We start from the raw sequence: 19,885 nt of genomic DNA, 5'->3' as shown, positions 1-19,885 counted from the left end.
GCTCACTGTAATCTCGAACTCCTGGGCTTAAGCGATCCTCCTGCCTTAGCCTCTCGGGTAGCTAGGATTACAAATGTGTGTTACCACACCTGGCTAATTTTTCTGTTTGTTCTTTTTTTTGGTAGAGATGGGATCTCACCATGTTGCCTAGGCTAGTTTTGAACTCCTGGCCTCAAGCAATCCTCCCGCCTTGGCCTCCCAAAGTACTGGGATTATGGGCATGAGCCACTACGCCCAGCCAAATGTTTCCCATTGTGCATCATCCCCCTTCTCAGACCCAAACCTTGTCAACACCAAAATGTACATCTTTCACTATCCTTTCTTTGCATTTACACAAGCATGTGTGTTAACAAATGGCATTATAGGCCGGGTGCAGTGGCTCACGCCTGTAATCCTAGCACTCTGGGAGGCTGAGGTGGGAGGATCGTTTGACCTCAGGAGTTCGAGACCAGCCTGAGCAAGAGTGAGACCCCGTCTCTACTAAACATAGAAAGAAATTAGCTGGACAACTAAAAATATATAGAAAAAATTAGCTGGGCATGGTGGCGCATGCCTGTAGTCCCATCTAATTTTTTCTATATATTTTTAGTTGTCCAGCTAATTTCTTTCTATGTTTAGTAGAGGCTGAGGCAGAAGGATCGCTTGAGCCCAGGAGTTTGAGGTTGCTGTGAGCTAGGCTGACACCATGGCACTCTAGCCTGGGCAATAGAGTGAGACTCTGTCTCAAAAACAAAAAACAAAAAAAAACCAAATGGCATTATATTTTTTGAATGTTTTTTCACTTGTCTTGAAGAGGTTTCCATTATCAGTCATGTACATTAAAAAAAAAATGTAATATTTTGTAGGATAGCTGTTCTTTGTTTTCCTTATCCAGTGAGTTTTAATATATTAATAGTCTTTGTTTCTATTTTTGGTGTATGATGTGGCACTGAAATCCTTGTATGTACATCTTTGTATACATTTGTAACTTTAATGTCTTGTTTTTTTCATTGTGAATATAAATTCCTTGATAGCAGGAATTATATTCTCACATAGTTTTGTAATTTGGTTCAAGATCTGTCTCATAGGATTGAGCAAATATACTAGCATATACTAAAGCTAGTATATTTAGTTATTTGAAGGTGTTGCTATGCCAATTTCTATTACTAATATATTCATTAACATAATATTGTCATTAATGTACACTTGACAGTACACTCAAATGTATTAATTAACCCTTTGATTTACTCTACTGTGATATCATTTTTTATGGCTGGGCGTGGTGGCTCACACCTCTAATCTCAGCACTTCGAGAGGCTGAGGTAGAAGGATTGCTTGAGGTTAGGAATTCAGACCAGCCTGAGCAAGAGAGACAGCCTGTCTCTACAGAAAATGGAAAAAACTAGCAGGGCATGGTGGTGCACGCCTGTAGTCCCAGCTACTCGGGAGGCTGAGGCAGCAGGATCACTTGGGCCTGGGAGTTTGAGGCTGCATGAGCTATGATGAAGCCACTGCACTCTAACTGTGGTAACAGAGTGAGACCCTGTCTCAAAAATATCCCAAGAAATAAAAAAACTATTTGATGGTTGAATTCTTTCCTCAGTCTCCTAGAAAAATAGTTATTAGAACTGTATTTGAACTACCCAGTTATCTGGGAGCTCACCAACCCCAAGGAAGCTTGTTCCACCTTTTGAAAGCTGTGATTATTAGTAAATATTTTCTTATGTTGAGAGGAGTTAAAATCTGACTCACTGGAGTCCCTTGGGACCATAATAAATCTATTTCTGCTTCTTAATGAAATGTTCCTTAGTTGATTGATGACTAGATTCACATCTTAGTTGATTTTTCTCTTCTCCATCTACTTCTCTTCCCTGATTTTTTTTATATAGCTTGGTTTGGAGACACTTGTCTGATTTATTCATACCCGTTTTTTTGAAATGTCTTAGCACATAGACAGTGTTTTGGAGGGCAGCGGTTTGCTTTGAAACCAGCCTTCAGTAGAGATTTCTCATATTGCTCATACTGTGTCCTCTTTAAGTTAGTTTTATACAATATAGCTTTATCTCAGTCATGCTATACTGTAATCCTTACTCTTGAGTAGTTGTGTTTTTTAATTTGTCTGATTATCTGGTCATACTTTGTTGTTTTTTTTTTTTTGTTTTTGGAGACAGAGTCTCACTCCTGCCCAGGATAGGGTGCAGGGGCATCATCACAGCTCACTGCAACCTCAAACTTCTGGGCTCAGGCGATCCAGCTTCCCAAGTAGTTGGGATTACAGGTGTGTGCCACCATGCCTGACTAATTTTTCTATTTTTTGTAGGGACAGGGTCTTGCTCTTGCTCAGGCTGGTCTTGAATTCCTGGCCTCAAGTGATCCTTCTGCTTCTCCTTCCAATTGATTCTTTTATTTTCCAATCAGCCAACAGTCCCTACTTAGGGTTTTTCTTTTGCAATTGATTCTTTTCTGCTCTCCTTCTAAAATGCTAGGATTATAGGCATGAGCCACTGTGCCTGGCTTGGTCATACTTATTTGTAAATTTGTTTCCTTGAATATATAACTAACTGTAGGACTTCATATTTATTTCTTTAAATTTTATTAATCCTTTTGAATCTTGATCCAATGACTTTGCTATCCTTTTTAATTTGGGATATTGTACATAATTGACCATATTCTTTGTTTTATACATATCCTATTCAGGTTGTTGGCAAGAAAGTTAAATAGGCAGAGTCAGTTTTACTTTTCTTTTTTTTTTTAATTTTAATTTTTTGAGACAGGGCCTTGCTCTGTTGCGCAGGCTAGAGTGACATCATCATAGCTCACTGCGACCTCAGACTCTTGGGCTCAAGTGATCCTCCTGCCTCAGTCTCCTGAGTAGCTGGGACTATGGGTGTGTGCTATCACCATTGGCTAATTTTCTATTTTTTTGTGGAGACAGGGTCTTACTATGTTGCGCAGGCTGGTCTAGAAATCCTTACCTCAAGCAACCTCCCACCTTAGCCTCCCAAAGCGCTAGGATTACAGATCTGAGCCACCGCACCCAGCCTCATTTTTAGATACTGTATACAAAGTTAAGTCCCAGACCTATGTGCTATAGATACTGTAGACCTGTTTCTTTTTACCAGAAACTTGTCTGTGATTAACACTGGCATAGTTTTGTTTTTTTTTTAAAGATCTGCATTCTTAATCTTTTATAAAAACTGAAACACTCTTTTCTTGGCTTTTCCTAAGGTTCGTTTTCTTCTCACTCTCTAGATCCAGTAAATGCATCATTTTCAGAAAGGTCTTCTCTGACTACCTCTTCCCAAGTGGCCTCCATGATTATGAGGAGCATTACTATTTTATTAGGTCACCTAACTTTGTTCATAGATGTTCTGTTTATCATTTGTTACCTCTCTTCTAGAACGTAAGTTCCGTGAAATCAGACTATGTCTGTGTAAAGCATAGTGCTTGATACAAGTGGGTATTTAGTTATTAATTGAAGGAATGATTTCACTGCTGTCCGTGTTTTGTTGTACTTTGTGTATAGTTTTTGTAACAAAACCAAAAGGAGTATTTACTATACTTTTTTGAATTATTACTGTTATTTTTTTAAATTTAGAGACGAGGTCTTATTATTTTGCTCAGGCTGGTCTTGAGTTTCTGGCCTCAAGTGATCCTCCCGCCTCAGCCTTCCAAAGTGCTGGGATTACAGCCATGAGCTGCTGTACCCGGTCACTTTTTTGAATTATTGTACTCCCTTTTCACCAACCCTTCAGAGATTTTGAGACATTCTGGTCACATATCTCCAATTGGAAAACCTCTGCTTTGATCACCCATTAATGACATCTATAGTTACCTTTGTATCTTGCTCAATTTTCCCCCAGAAGAGTTTCATGGAAGATCTTATCAGTTGCCCAGATACATGTAACAATGGGTGGATTTTTAGGGATTTTGTCTCAGATATGAGAAAAGCCTCTAGTTTGGTAAATAATGTCTAATTGGAAATTCCAAGCAGAAAGTTTCTAGTGTTCAGTAAGAGTATTTATTTTATTTTCCTGACATATGCTCATCATAGGTAGGATTAGGTACTTGTTGTTTATGAATTTGTATGGGGTCTTATTAAGTTATCTCTTTACTAGTTTACTTGGAGTGTTGTCTGACATAAGGGTCACCAGGCTGTTTTTTGAGGATTCCACCTTTATTTGAAAAACAATGCTCTTCAAAGAACATTGACCACAGTTCAGCAATTTGATTTATACGGTCTTTTAGTTTGGTTTTAAATTAATGTTATCTGTCCTGTGTTATGAGGCTAAGTGAAGTATGTTGTGATATAGAAGCTAGAAGATTTTTTAGGATTCCCAAAAGCTTGTCATATCCATTTGTTCTTAAGTACAAAAGTGATCACTGTTCCCATCTGTTGTAGACAGAATGGTGCTGTTACTTTTCTGACACCAAGTTTTATACTTGTCCTTGAAATTTTGTGATTTGAAAATCCATAAATAAAGCAGCATCTGTATGACTTAATATGTATTCTGAAGAGAACTATGGTTGTTAATGTATTTTTGAAAATTTTTCTGTTTTAATATTTTTAATTTTAATATTTAATGTTTTCTGTTTTAATATTATGTATCTTTTTCCCCCTCCAGAGAATGGATCTTGGAGAATGTCTAAAAGTCCATGACCTGGCTTTAAGAGCAGATTATGAAATTGCATCCAAAGAACAAGACTTTTTCTTTGAACTTGATGTATGTGATTTTGCTTTAATGGGTTATATTACCTTTTTGCAGTAAAACATTTTCAATATGGATTAATATCTCAATAGGAAAAACTCTTAGCAAATTATCTTTATTGTGGTTATTTAAGTATAATATATACTTAAGTAAGATCATGTACTTTCTTGTTAACACTTTTTAAAATATGAAGTGAGACTGAGTATTTTAAGAAAATGTGTAAAAGTCAAAAAGTCACACAATTTACATATTCCTTTGAAAATTAAGCATATTCTTCCCAATAAAATGTAATGATTAAGGAAATATCACTTTAAACAAATGTAATCAGCTAATTTCTAGTGTTTATAACGGTCTTTCTCTAGTTATTCTGAATTTTTTACATTCATATTTATTTTCACGTCTATATACGTATGTACAGTTGGCCTCCCGTATTCATCATTTCTGCATCTATGGATTCAAAATATTCTTGTATTAAGAACCAAAAACCTTGGATTGAAAATATTCAGGGAAAAAAGATGGATTGTTGTGTCTATACTGAACATGTATGAATGTAGACGTTTTTCCTCGTCTTTATTCCCTAAACATTACAGTATAACATTTACAGAGCATTTACATTGTATTAGGTATTATAGGCAAACTAGAAATAATTTAAAGTATATGGGAGGATGTGTGTAAATTACATGCAAATACTACACCATTTTATAGAAGGGACTTGAGCATACTGGAATCAGTCCCCCATGGATACCGAGGGATGGCTGTATATACATATGGGAGTGGGTATTATTAAGGATGATGTTTTTAATGTAAAACTAATAGAAGAAATAAGATACCATTTAGATATCTAAAAGGACCCAAAATGCGACCATATTGTTGCTTTCACGTGAAAGTTGCTTGTATAAAAGTAGGGAACCTTTTTTCACATTTATAGAAAGGATTTATATAAAGCATCTGTATAAAGAAAGCATTAGCATTACATAAAACATACTAATATGCATAAATCTCATGATACTTTTTATTAATGAGATACTACGTGTTTTTATTTGGTTTGGGATGTCAAGCAATAAATAGGCTTCCCTGTCTTTACTTCTCTGAACTTCCAAGAATTTGTGCTAATGGAATGAAAATTACTGTTGTAAATATGATTTAATATGTGGCTGGAACAATTGAGTGAAACACCTTAAAGTAATTGGATTATGATTTAATATACTCTGGGCTTAAATCACAGCAGGGCTCATCATCAGGCTGTTTTCAGTCTTTTTCTATTATAATATGATGATACATTATTTTCACACACTGAGTATTTATAGGATAAATATGTAGAAATAGAATAAATATTGCTAAGTTGCTGTTTATGAGAATTATTGATTTACACTCCCACCAGTAATTTGTGAAATTATCTGTTTCCCCTCTGGCCACATAGTGTGTTGTCCAGATTTCTTTAGGCAACTTTGATAGATGAAATGTGAAATATAAGTATAGTTTTAATCTGCATTTGTCTTATGAGTGAGTTTGAACATACTGCATGTATTTAAGATCTGTTTATATTTCCTTTTTGGTGAACTGTCATTGTGCAACTATTTGGGAATTATTGGCTAATCTTGGATATTAGCATTTTTCTAATTGATTTGTACTAATGTACTCTTTATATATTATGAAAATTAGTTATTTCCTTAGATATATACATTGCAAATATTTTTTCTTTTTCTTTTTCTTTTGTTTTTTTTGAGACAGAGTCTTACTCTGTCACTTGTGTAGAGGGCACTGGTATCATCATAGCTCACTGCCCAGCCTCAAACTTCTGGTCTCAAGCAATCCTCCTGCCTCAGCTTCCCAAGTAGCTGGGACTTCAGGCCCAACCCCTGATACCTGGCTAATTTTTCTATTTTTAGTAGAGATATGGGGTCTTACTCTTCCTCAGGCTGGTCTTGAACTCCTGAGATCAAGCAATCTTCCCACCTTGACCCCCCAGAATGCTGGGATTATAGGCGTGAGCCACTTCCCCCGGCTGGTTTTTTTTTTTGCCTTGCAGAATTTCATTTTTTCATTTTTTTTTTTTTATTTTGAGGTGATAAGAGTTCTCTCCAGTGTTTTTTTTCTGGCATTTTTTGGCTTAATTTTATATACGTAAATCTTTGATCCATCTTGAATTTATTCTGGTCTAAGGAATTGAGGTATGGATCTTCTCCTTCTCCCAAATAGTTACTGAGTTACCCAACACTGTTGATTAGTGCATCGTTTCTGATACTGCTTTGAGATGCCACCTTTATCTTCACATAAGGAAATTTGATTAGATTTCTGTTGTGATTTAAAAGATAATGTGCAAATTTAAAAAATTAAATAGTTATTTTTATGTCATAACAGTTAAAAGTTTTTAAATGATCCTTACTGCTTTTCACTTTGAGGAAATTCTTGGATTATCCAACCATTTTTGGAATTGAGTATGTGTTGGATAAATTTATTTTTTTATATATATATATGTGTGTGTATATATATATATTTTTTTTTTTTGGGGGGGGGGGACAGAGTGTCACTTTGTTGCCCTGGCTAGAGTGAGTGCCATGGCGTCAGTCTAGCTCACAGCAACCTCAAACTCCTGGGCTTAAGCCATCCTACTGCCTCAACCTCCCGAGTAGCTGGGACTACAGGCATGTGCCACCATGCCTGGCTAATTTTTTCTATATATATTTTAGTTGGCCAGATTATTTCTTTCTATTTTTAGTAGAGACGGGGTCTCACTCTTGCTCAGGCTGGTCTCCAACTTCTGACCTCGAGCGATCCACCCGCCTCAGCCTCCCAGAGTGCTAGGATTACAGGCATGAGCCACCACACCCGGCCAAATTTATATTTTTGATTAAACATTTGTATTTTGAATTAGCTATATTTCTGTACAGTGAGATTTGGAAGTCTAAAATGGCTAAATTTTAGAATAAATTTTTTAAGTTTACTTTTAAATGAACTATTATAGACATTAATATGTGCCTCACAAATCTTTTGAATAAATATTGAACTGGATTTTTATAGTGTAGGCACTGCTAAAATTCTCAATGGTCTATTTGAAAAAAAGCAGGGTTTCCTAATCGTGTAACATTTTTATGTGGAAAATTTTTAAAAACACAGGAAAATAAATTATTAAAAATTATTCAGATATTCAGAAATAATTAATGTTAACATTTTATGTATGGTCTTTCATTTTTTATGCTTCATTTTACAAAATTGGAATCTTATTGCATATAGTATTTGTAACTTGTATTTTATTTATAAATGAATCCTAAACATTTCCCCACGTCCTCAAGTTTTCTGTTAAAAACTTTTTAATGACTAAAGATCAAAATTTGATAGTGTTGGCTGGATATTTAGTGTATTTACAACTTTTCACTATTATAACACTGAAGAACATCTCACTGCGAAGAACATCTTTGAATATTAATCACTCCATATATCTCTGATTACTTAAGATAAATTTCTGGAAGTAAAATTAGTGAGTCAAAGAACATTTTTAAGGCTTTTGATGAGAAAAACCATATTGCCTTTTCATAAAGGTTGCAGTGGTTTGTGTTCCCTTCAGTGGGGTATGAAAATGGCAGTTTCCTTATAGCCTTACCTTTTGGAATTACTTATGTTTACTCTTTGCCAATTTGGTAGCTGACAAATAGTATTTTGGATTCATAATTGAACCTGCTTTTGTTATTGCTTACATTTTGCTTTTCAAAATGCTACCATGAAAATTAATTTTTGTGTAAACATATTTCTCAGTAAGTTGGCTTTCTGGTAGTAATTGTCTTCTAATTAAACTTTGTAGGCCATGGATCATCTGCAGTCATTCATTGCAGATTGTGATAGAAGAACAGAAGTGGCTAAGAAAAGGTTAGCAGAAACTCAAGAAGAGATTAGTGCTGAAGTGGCAGCAAAGGTAAGAATTTCAGTCATTTTTATTACTACAAAGTATCGTTTCAATTTGCTATTTTTGTTCTATTTTAACTTTATTTTGAAATAATTAGATTTTCAGGAGATTGCAAAGACATACACAAGGAATTCTGTGTACTTTCTCTTTCCTATACTAATGTTAACATCTTTCACAACTATCACGACATCAGAGAAATTGACATTAGCCATACCTTTATATTTTATTCAGATTTCGCCGGTTATGCATGCATTTATTTGTGTATGCATGTGTGTATATATAGCTCTATGCAGTTTTAGCACATCTGTAATTACTACCATAGTTAAGATACTTAACTTATAGCATCACCAGAAGATGTCCTCATGTTACCTCCTTTATAGCCACACGCACCCTCTCACCCACCATCCCTAGTCCCTGGCAGCCACTAATCTGTTCTCCATCTTTATGTTATTTCACGGAGTGTTACATAAATGGAATCCTGCAGTATGTATCTTTTTGAGATTGTCTTTTTTCTCTCAGCGCAACTTCCTTGAGATTCTTCTAAGTTGTTTGTATCAGTAGTTCATTCCTTTTTATTTCTGAGTAGTACTCCACTCAGAGTACTGGATAGTTTATTCACACACTAAAGAACATCTGGGTTGTTTCCAGTTATTGGCTAATACCAAAAAAACTGCAGTAAACATTTGTGTGCATATTTTTATGTCGACACATGATTTCATTTCTCTTGGGGAAATGCCCAAGAATGTAGTTGCTGGGTCATAAGGAGAATCTGTTTCTAGTTTTGAAAGCAACTGCCAAACTGTTTCCTAGAGTGACTATACCATTTTACGTTCTTACCAGCTATGTGTAAGTGATCCAGTTTCTCCAGATCTGTGACAGCATTTGGTTGCCTCACTATATTTCATTGTATCCATTCTAATTTATGTGTAGTAATATCTTATTGTGGTTTCGGTTTATATTTCTCTAATGACTAATGATGTTCAACATTATTTTACATGTGTTTGTTATCTGTATATCCTTGTCAGCGAAATATTTTTATATATCTTTTGCCAGTTCTCTAATTGGATTGCTGGTTTTTTAAATGTTGAGTTTTGAGTATTCATGTTTTATTCAAGTCATTACTTTTAAAAAATGTTTTGTTGTGAAGTTACACAGAAAATGTAGAGAGAAAAGTACAATGAATCCCAGTGGATCTGTCACTGAGTTTCAAAGCTAACAGTTTTTTGTTTTTGTTTTACTTGCTTTTAAAAGCAAATTTTAAATGTCATATTTTACCTGTAAAATATAACCATAATATCACAGTAAAGTTAATAATTATTTAATGTTATCTAATATTTAGTATATGTTCATTGTTCTCAGTTAATTTGTTATAATCAGAATTCAGACAAGGTCCTATATATTGCATTTCGTTGATTTGAAGACTTACTACTTTTAACGTTATTCTGTCAATTCAATATACTAGTTCATTTTATGAAAATGCAGAATGGTAGAAAAAGATTTACCCAGGTAGAGTTCAGATGATAGCATTAAAATAATGTTCAGATATATGTGTACAAAGGAAAATTGATTCCCTTGTTTGAGAAAAGGGTTACTTTTAGCCAGTTTTTTCTGAAGATGGAAACTTTAAGATGGGCATCCTAAAGCACAAGAGATGTGGCTAGTATCTCATGGTTGAGAGACCCATAACGAATGCTTGGTGTAGAGGCCAAGCTGTATTGCATATCTGTCACTACAAAAGTGCTGTGTAACAGACCACCTCAATACTCAGTGACTTAAACGGTAAATATTTAGTCCATGACTTTACAGTCGATGATTTAGGCTGAACTTGACTGAGCACCTATTTCTGTCTAAGCTGGGCTCATTCACATATCTACAGTTAGCTGGAGGCTGCTGAGCCATGCCCAGAAGACTAGCCTGGCCATGTTCTCATGGTGGTAGCAGAGGTGCAAAAGCATCGAGCTCAGTTGCACAAGTGCTTTTCAAGCCTTTCTTGGGTTATGTTTGCTACCATCCCAGTAGCCAAAACAAGTTTATGGCCAAATTCAGAGTCAGAGTATGGTGGCACACAGTTTCATGGTTAAGGGCAAGGAAACAGGGAAGGGTGAAGAGTTTTGGGCATCAGTGCAGTCACTGAATGACATATTTAAAGGAGATACCACTTTGGCAGAGAGGGTAGCTAGTGATAATAGAGATGGGAATCTTGTTGAGTGAAGGAATATCTTGGATTGAAGGAAATTTGAAAAGTAAAGATTGTTGACAGACTAGTTTGTTGGGACTGGATGTTCATACCAAATTAAGACCTTTGCTAATGTAAATGGCTACATAGCAAACTAAATACTAATTCTGGGGCCAAAATAAAGACTATGTATATGTATCATATGCAATTAAAACAGTAGGAATGAACTATGTTCCTATGATGCTGCTGCCGAGGAGGAGCATATCAAATCCCAAGAAGAATTAATCCCAGTGGAAAGGCAAGGACGAAGGGAGCGGGGGCACCACGCCAGTATACTGTAGATCAGCACGGTGCTGCGCATCTGTGTGCAAGGCACATTTTCTCATTTCTCACAACTTTGTGGGATAGGTACTATTCCTAATTTATTAGATGAGGAAATGCATTCAGGTTTAAGTAATTTGGCCAAAATTACACAACTAGTAATTGGTTTAGCAATAAGCCAGATCTGTTGCACTTCTGAGCTGTATCTGCCAGTTGCTTTACAACATAGCCACCAATTCATTTCTTAATCTCATATTTGAACCTATGCTATTTGTTGGGCATTGGAGATATAAACATGGGACATACAGATAGCTATCCTTAAATAGTATGATATTTATGAGAGTAATTGTCAAAAAAGATACAAAAATGTGGTACAGAAGAAGGGTATATATGTGTATAAGTGAGGATGAGATGTGGGTTCGCGAGTGCTTCACTGAAAAGACACTTGATGTGGGTCTTGTTGGATGAATGGACATTCACTAGGCAGGCAAGGGGTCTGAGAGGTAAGGAGTGGTGTCCCAGGAAGAGGGAACAGTATATGTAGTCACAGAGGCAGAAAGCAACAAGGTATGTTTGGGAAACTAAAAATAAGTATAGATTATATTGTGAGGTGAGGGAACAGTGAGAGATGATTTAGGAAGATATAGAGGGCTAGATCATGGAATGAAAGGTATTTTACACCTGGAGCACACTGCCCAAGCAGAGGCTGGGAAGTTAGATTGGGATCCGTAATATCCCTGACCTCACCAAGGTAAAGGCAGGCAGGCTCAAAACATCCTGATGTCTCATCAGCTCATTTGGGATATGCTCAGAAATCATTGTTTATACTCATACTTGCTTAGGTGTAACAAGTCTTTTCTGAGCATTTCTGAAGTACTTCGAGGTTTAATATTCATTTTGTTGTTTATGTATGATCTTCTGTTTCTTTTTAGGCAGAACGTGTTCATGAGTTAAATGAAGAAATTGGTAAATTGTTAGCCAAGGTGGAACAACTAGGAGCAGAAGGAAATGTGGAAGAATCCCAGAAAGTAATGGATGAAGTAGAGAAAGCACGGGCAAAGAAGAGAGAGGCAGAGGTACATTCTTCATAGTAGTAGATAAAGCTTTAATATCTGTACTTCTTGAAGAACATATGTTTGACTGGAAATTATTGAAAAGTTATTAAAGGGAATTTAAAGCAATTTAAAAATATTGGAGTGGTTCATATTATAGTAATAGATTTTGTTTCAAAATTAGTGGTTTTTTGGAATTTGAAGCCATTGATCTGTTGGAATTTATAACTGGTAAATAAAATTAAATTAGTAGCCAGTCATACATGCTGAACAGTTACACACATGTAACACATACATGCACACTCTGTGTATACTTGGTCACTGTGATACCCTGTCCCTCGCTCAGCCCCTTGCAACTGTAGCATTCTTGTTTCTCCTCCTACCCCAATACAGTCTGCTGCTAGCCTCTTGAGAGCCTTCTCTCATTCTTCCTTCACTGCACAGGTCAAAACTGATATCCTGCAGACACAGTTCTGTTTTAATTGGCGCACCTGATTTTTTTTAGAAAATTAAGTGTCTTTGTTAGGGATTGTACTTTATCTTTTTGCCATAGTCTCCACTGCTCCTAACTGTATCACACCTGGCCTACTTTATAGTAACCTGCACAGCCTCCGTAGATACCTGAGCTTGGGATCCCTCCTTTGCAGTGTCTCATCTCAATCCTGGGCAATCCTCTTTTTTTTTTTTTTTTTTTCCCTTTTAAACCTCTTGCCAATTTTTTTTTGTTGTTGTTTTCTTTTTTTGTTAAGATAGCGGGGTCTATTATGGCAAGGTCAAAAAAAGGAAGGAAGCTGGGTGCGGTGGTACACACCTGTAGTCCCAGCTACTTGGGAAGCTAAGGCAGGTACTAGGTTCAATAGAGTATTCGCTTCTTTTGAAAGAAGAGGAGGACCTAATACATATTAGATGTTTTTCACAGAAAAGAGAGAGTTGAAAGAAAACTTATTAATCAGAGTATCTTATTCCCCAGCCATTCTTAATAACTTATGCACATAATGACTTTGTTCTTGGTTTGGTATCAGGATAATGCCAACTCATAAGTTACCTTTTCGGAAAGTATTTTTTATAGGATTGGTATTATTTCTTCCTTTAAATGTTTGGTAGAATTCACCAGTGAAACCATCTAGGGCTGGAGTTTTCTCTATGGGAAATTTTTTTACTTAAGAGTTAAATTCTTTAATAGTTATAAGGATATTCAATTTTTTCTTGTTTTTTAATCACTTTTTGAAGTTTGTCTTTCACAAAAATCTCTAAGTTGTTGCATTTATTGGCATAAAGCTGTTCATAGTGTTTCCCCCTCTTTTTTTGTTCTTGGTTTGTGGTTTTTTTTTTGTTTGTTTTTTTGTTTTTTTTTTTTTTTTTGAGATGGGGTCTTGCTCTGTTGCTGAGGCTGGAGTGCAATGTTGCAGTCGTAGCTCACTGCAGCCTCGAACTCCTGGGCTCAAGAGATCCTCCCCAGCTCAGTCTCCCAAAGTACTGGGATTAACAGGTATAAGTCACTGCGCCCAGCCTACATTTCATTTTTAGCAAAAGTTACAGGAAACAGCATTGTAGAATATTGAGAAAACCTCTTAGAAAGTTGTGTTCTGTACCATGGTACAATTGTTACGGTAGTTTCTTGGCAGAAGTTATTTGGAGCTGTGTGACCTTTGACCTCCATTGGAGAGATTCAAGGGCAGAAGATGGGGTAAAGGGACACACATAATTTTCATGACAAAATAGCCATGTTTTTGTGTATTCATTAGAAAACATTTTTGGTATAAGCATAGTATATTTTATTTAATTGTATGCCTTTTAATGAAGTTTATATGATCATTGTTTTTATCACTTTTGTTCAGGAAGTTTATCGGAATTCTATGCCGGCTTCCAGTTTCCAACAGCAGAAGCTTCGAGTCTGTGAAGTCTGCTCTGCCTATTTAGGTCTTCATGATAATGATAGACGACTGGCTGATCATTTTGGGGGTAAACTGCACCTGGGATTTATTGAAATAAGAGAGAAACTTGAAGAATTAAAGGTACATTGGTACATTAGTATCCCTCACCATATAATATTTAGCCACTTGTTTTTTTTATCTATATTAGTTGTCTTTTTATACAATATTGTTGACTATGGTTCAGTTAGGTTTAGTATCAGTTAACAAATCAAACTGAATGGTATAGGATTATAAATGGAGATCTAAGCTAGTTTAGTAGGTGATGTCTGAAAAGTAGACTTTTAAATATTATCCTGTTATTTTGGGAGGTAGCATTTTATGTTGATATGATGATTTAGGAAGTTCTCAAACCAGTTTCAACACTAATTAATTTATACAAATCCCCTGAAATTTACCTTGTTATCTTTCTTTTCAATAAAGTCAATGTAATATTAATATAGTAATATTTATTTATAGGAAGATTGAAAAAATGAGCCCAATATTTATGTGAACTATTTTGTAGTTCTTCACTAAAACAAGCTTGTAGAACCTCTAAGAGTTATTTTATGCTTTTGTCCCCATTTCAGAAAGGGTTTAGGATGAAACCTACTTTATAAAAAGAATAATCAGGCCAGGTATGGTGGCTCACGCCTGTAATCTTAGCACTTTGGTGGGAGAATTGCTTGAGGCCAGGAGTTCAAGACCAGCCTGAGCCAAGAACAAAACCCTGTCTCTACAAAAAATAGAAAAATTGATTGGGTGTGGTGGCACCTGTAGACCCAGCTACTCAGGAGGCTGAGGTGGGTAGATCGCTTGAGCCCAGGAGTTTGAGATTGCAGGGAGCTAGGCTGATGCCACGGCTTTGTAGCCAGGGAGACAGCAAGATCCTGTGTCCCAAACAAAAAAAAAAAAAAATAATGCCAATATGTTGTCTGATAGGGCTAGCTTTGTAAGAATTGTGGCACTGTAGCGTTTTTTCATGAATTGAGAACTGACTCCAGATGGGAAACATTGGGTAGTCACTTTCTATGTAATTATTAGCTCTAGAATTAACACAAGAGCTATAGCTTTACTTTTAAAATAATGTGGAATTAGAAAATGCCCAAGGATGTCTACATATTTGCATTTAACAGTGGGCTCTTAGTATTCTGAGTAGCTGGAATGATCTCAAGAAATTTTTTTAAAAGTCAAAATGAGTTTTACTATAGCAAATGGTTGTTGGGCTCTAAGTTAAAACTCAGAGGTGGTACCCACTTGGAAGTCTTTGCAGATAAAGCCCTAGCAATAGAACTCTAGCATTTTACTTATGTCTTTAAAAAGCAACAACAGGATGGTAGTTAGAAGTGGGCGAAGACATTTCCATATTAGAAATCACAGGGCAGCCGGGCACAGTGGCTCATGCCTGTAATCCTAGCACTCTGGGAGGCTGAGGCGGGAGGATCACTCAAGGTCAGGAGTTAGAGACCAACCTGAGCAGGAGCGAGACCCCGTCTCTACTAAAAATAGAAAGAAATTAGCTGGACAACTAAAAATATATAGAAAATATTAGCCGGGCATGGTGGCGCATGCCTGTAGTCCCAGCTACTCGGGAGACTGAGCCAGTTGGATTGCTTGAGCCCAGGAGTTTGAGGTTGCTGTGAGCTAGGCTGACGCCATGGCACTCTAGCCTGGGCAACAGAGTGAGATTCTGTCTCAATTTAAAAAAAAAAAATAAGACATCAGAGGGCATGGGAATTTATTGTGATTTGTAATAGTTGATGTTCTTTTAAAAGTACAAAATAGTGCTGGAAAACATTCAGAGGAGAAAAATTTTGCAGCAGTGATTTTTGAAATGTCATTACGAAATCATGGAGGCTGGGCGCAGTGGCTCATGCCTGTAATCCTAGCACTCTGGGAGGCCAACGTGGGAGGATCACTTGAGGTCAGGAGTTCGAGGCCAGCCTGAGCAACAGCAAGACCCTGCCTCTACTAAAAATAGAAAAATTAGCTGGCCATGGTGGCATGCACCTGTAGTCCCAACTACTTGGGAGGCTGAGGAAAGAGGATCTCTTGAGCCTAGAGGTTTGAGGTTACTGTGAACTAGGCCGATGCCATGGCACTCTAGCCTGGGTGACAGGGAGACGCTGTCTCAAAAAAAAAAAAAAAAAATCATGGAAAAATATGAAATTTTCCACAAAAGGGGGAAAGATTCTGGAGAGCAGAGGTGTAAGCCTAATATTAATAATTATACCTCACAAAACTTTGAATTGAATTGCTCTTGTACATATTTTTTATTTTGTTTTTTATTTCAAAATAAAGGGAGTATAAATGTTTTTATTACATGGATATCTTGTATAATGCTTAAGTCAGGGCTTTTGGTGTGCCCATTGCCAGAATAGTGTTCATTGTACCCAATAGGTAAGTTTTTATCCCACACCCACACTTAAACAGATTTTGAGGGTATTTATATTGGAAACCAGATATAGTAAAGTTCAGGGTAAAGCTAATTACGATTGGACCCAGTAAATATCCCTCTCATTTACTATTATCATTTTTAAGAGAGTTGTAGCTGAGAAGCAGGAGAAAAGAAACCAAGAACGCCTGAAACGAAGAGAAGAAAGGGAGAGAGAAGAAAGGGAGAAGCTGAGGAGGTATGGAGTAATGGCTTAAGTGTTTGAAATTAAATCTCCTTGTTTCTAAAAGGAGAGATGAATGATGTAAGATATTAGTTGTTGTAAATCTGTTATGAGACACAGGAAATTTCTGCTTACTTTTAAAAAATATTACCATGTGAATTATACAAGTATATAATTATACAAATATATTAATTCATGACCATTTGATTTCTTCAGAGTTCTTTCAAAATGTGTGGAAGAGTGAATAAAGAATGCTTCATATCTTTGTCTTGTACGATTTATAAAAAACCTTTTTCTAGCCCTCTTAATTTGTCATATTGGGCTAGGTTTGTACCACATTGGCATAGAACTATTTTTGTTTTTATGATATATACGTGTTGATATAAGATTTGGGTTTTCTGTTTCATTTTTTTTTTTACATTGAACTTTGGCCCTTTATTTCTTCAATTCCAAGAGCCATAAACCATTAAAAATCCATTAATTTAGTAATAGCTAAATGTACACATTCTGCTTTTATTAGTATTCATTAATAAAATCATAATTCTTCATAGTATGTGAATAGGTTGAGCTTTGAGCATATTATATTCAATATCTCAAGAAGTTTAAACGGACTTTATTTATGTTACGTATGTTGTGATGGGTAAGCTTTTGTCATTGTAAAGACAAAATTAAAGCTACATTTGGATATCTTCCCTTTTTAGGGGAAGTGATATCAGTCTTCTTTTGAGGGAGAGTTTGTGTGTGTGTGTGTGTGTGTGTGTGTGTGTGTATTTTCATTTATTGTAAATTTTACCTCAGAGCTTTATCTTGTTTTCTTGTGTACACTAACACTGTATGGGAATATTGCCCACTATTCTAATATTTAAGACAATATAAATGGAATTTTTTTAAATAATAGAAAACCTGCACTTGAAATAAATGACATTTTAAGTAACATTGGAAATTTCAGTTTAAGATTCAGCTGAGTTGATGGTCAAATGAGAACAAAAATTCTTTGAAGGACTGTGCTTTCATATTGTAGATGATAAGAAATTACATTACATCTTATTCCTTTGCCTGCCAGCTGCTGGCAAGTTTCTTTTGACATTGATTATAAAATGTAACCTTATTTCAAAAATGTTTAGAAAATTTTAAAAATCTGTGAATTTGAAGAAATGAAACTAAGTATGGAAGATGAGGAAATTAGTAGATGGGATTCCCACTATGGTTTTGAAAAGGATAAATAGGGGGAAAAATCACAGTCATTTACTGAGCACTTATTGTATGTCAGCTACTATAAATAAGGAATTTAGCTATATTCTTCTGATCCTTACAAACCCCCACCTGCAGTGTAATTTATGTTACTATCCCTCTTTTGCTAATGACAGACTAAGCTGAGGGAGGATACATAACTTACCCAGGTCACACAGATGGTGAATGGTAGAACCAGAGTTAAAACTCACATCTGGCTGAGCCCAAAGCCATACTTCTAACCATGTTATATGTTATCCACAAAAATCCTTGTGGTGTCCTAATAACCAAAATATTAACTATTACTGTTTATTGAGCATTAACTGTGTGCTAGGAAATGTGAAGAGTGCATTATGTAAAGCGTATCTCGGCTGGGCATGGTGGCTCACACCTGTCTAGCACTTTGGGGGAGGCCAAGGCAGGAAGATCAGTTGAGGCCAGGAGTTTGAGACCAGCCTGCGCAAGATAGTGAGACTCCTGTCTCTACAGAAAATAGAAAAATTAGTGAGGCATTGTGGCAAGTGCCTGTAGTCCCAGCTACTCAGGAGGATGAGGCAGGAGGATCACATGAGCCCAGGAGTTCAAGGCTGCAGTGAGCTATGATCATGCCACTGCACTCTAGCCAGGGCAACAAAGCAAGACTTTGTCTCAAAAAAACCAAAGAAAACCAAAAAAACAACAAAAACAGAGAGTATCTCATTTTATATGAAGAAACAGATGTTGTAAGATTGAGCTGGCTGTTCTAGGGATTATATTACTAGGTCATAGCTCCAAAGTGTATGCATCTCAGATCATAGAAATTTCACTGTTTTCAGAAGGGAAAAAAAAGAAATGACAGATATAAAAAGATTTTTTCCAGGCTGGGAAGAATTGGTTTCTGGATAATTAGGTAGTTGTGATATACAGGTTGAGCATCCCAAATCCAAAATCTACAATGCTCCAAAATCTGAAACTTTCTGAGCACCAACGTGATGCTCAAAGGAAATGCTTGTTGGAGTACTATAATTATAGCAAATATTTCAAAATGGGAAAAAATCTGAAATTCAAAACAATTCTGGTCCCAGGCATTTTTGGATAAGGGATATACTCCACCTCTACTGTGTTTTAGTCTTCCAGAAGCATATTCTTTAAGAGCCAGTGTGCCGAGTTAAGGGAGCTCTGGCAACATGGAGACATCTGTAGAGTTTGTGGTGCATTTTGGAAAACTTAGTGGGTATTAGCCCATGCTTTATATTTATAAAATTAAGATAATTAGAAATCAAGAATAATTAACAGCACATTGCATTTTTTTTATTTGTTATAGCCACTTTTCTAAAAATAGATATTTTTTTTTTTTTTAGGTCCCGATCACATAGCAAGAATCCCAAAAGGTATGTATTACACAAGATAGGTAGGTATAAGTAGTAAAGCTGTGTTTTTCAAAGGTAGTTTTTATAGATTAAATATCTTGTAAAAATTAATGAGACAATAAATTAGTACTCTATTTCTTTTGTAGCTCAATTTTCAGCATTGTTATTTGAGAAGAAACTCAAAAAAGAAGATACTCATGAGCTACAATTTAGTTTGATCAGAGTAAAATTGTATACAGTTCTCTGGAGTTATAGGAGAAAGCTAAAAATATTTCAGAGTATTTCTTTGAAATCATTTTTATGGGCTCAGAGTAAATATATAATAGGATTTATTTTTAAAAAATTAGGTGGTTCATTTAAGAAACACATTGTTAGGTCGGGCGCGGTGGCTCACGCCTGTAATCCTAGCACTCTGGGAGGCCGAGGCGGGCGGATTGTTTGAGCTCAGGAGTTCGAGACCAGCCTGAGCAAGGGCGAGACCCCCGTCTCTACTAAAAATAGAAAAGAAATTATACGGACAGCTAAAAACATATATATATATATATATATATATATATATATATATATATATATATATATATATATATATATATATATATAAAAATTAGCCGGCCATGGTGGCACATGCCTGTAGTCCCAG

At 35.9% G+C, this 19,885-nt stretch overlaps 1 protein-coding gene across 8 annotated transcripts in view; it reads left to right on the top strand.

Annotated features, from left to right (window-relative positions):
- The window catches only part of LOC123647663 (putative RNA-binding protein Luc7-like 2), a 54,805-nt gene that overhangs the window by 26,831 nt on the left and 8,089 nt on the right, over positions 1-19,885 (top strand). For all 8 annotated transcript variants that reach the window (XM_045565298.1, XM_045565305.1, XM_045565304.1 and 5 more), the window contains 6 exons: positions 4,605-4,703; positions 8,488-8,598; positions 12,019-12,162; positions 13,977-14,153; positions 16,590-16,681; positions 19,237-19,266. In XM_045565298.1, the coding sequence (XP_045421254.1) occupies positions 4,605-4,703; positions 8,488-8,598; positions 12,019-12,162; positions 13,977-14,153; positions 16,590-16,681; positions 19,237-19,266 (653 nt within the window). The remainder of the gene's footprint in view (positions 1-4,604; positions 4,704-8,487; positions 8,599-12,018; positions 12,163-13,976; positions 14,154-16,589; positions 16,682-19,236; positions 19,267-19,885) is intronic.

Source organism: Lemur catta, chromosome 11, assembly GCF_020740605.2.
Source record: "Lemur catta isolate mLemCat1 chromosome 11, mLemCat1.pri, whole genome shotgun sequence".
In the NCBI taxonomy this organism is placed as follows: domain Eukaryota; kingdom Metazoa; phylum Chordata; class Mammalia; order Primates; family Lemuridae; genus Lemur; species Lemur catta.
The sequence above is the reverse complement of the archived record's forward strand: the minus strand, read 5'-3'. Positions and strand labels throughout refer to the sequence as shown.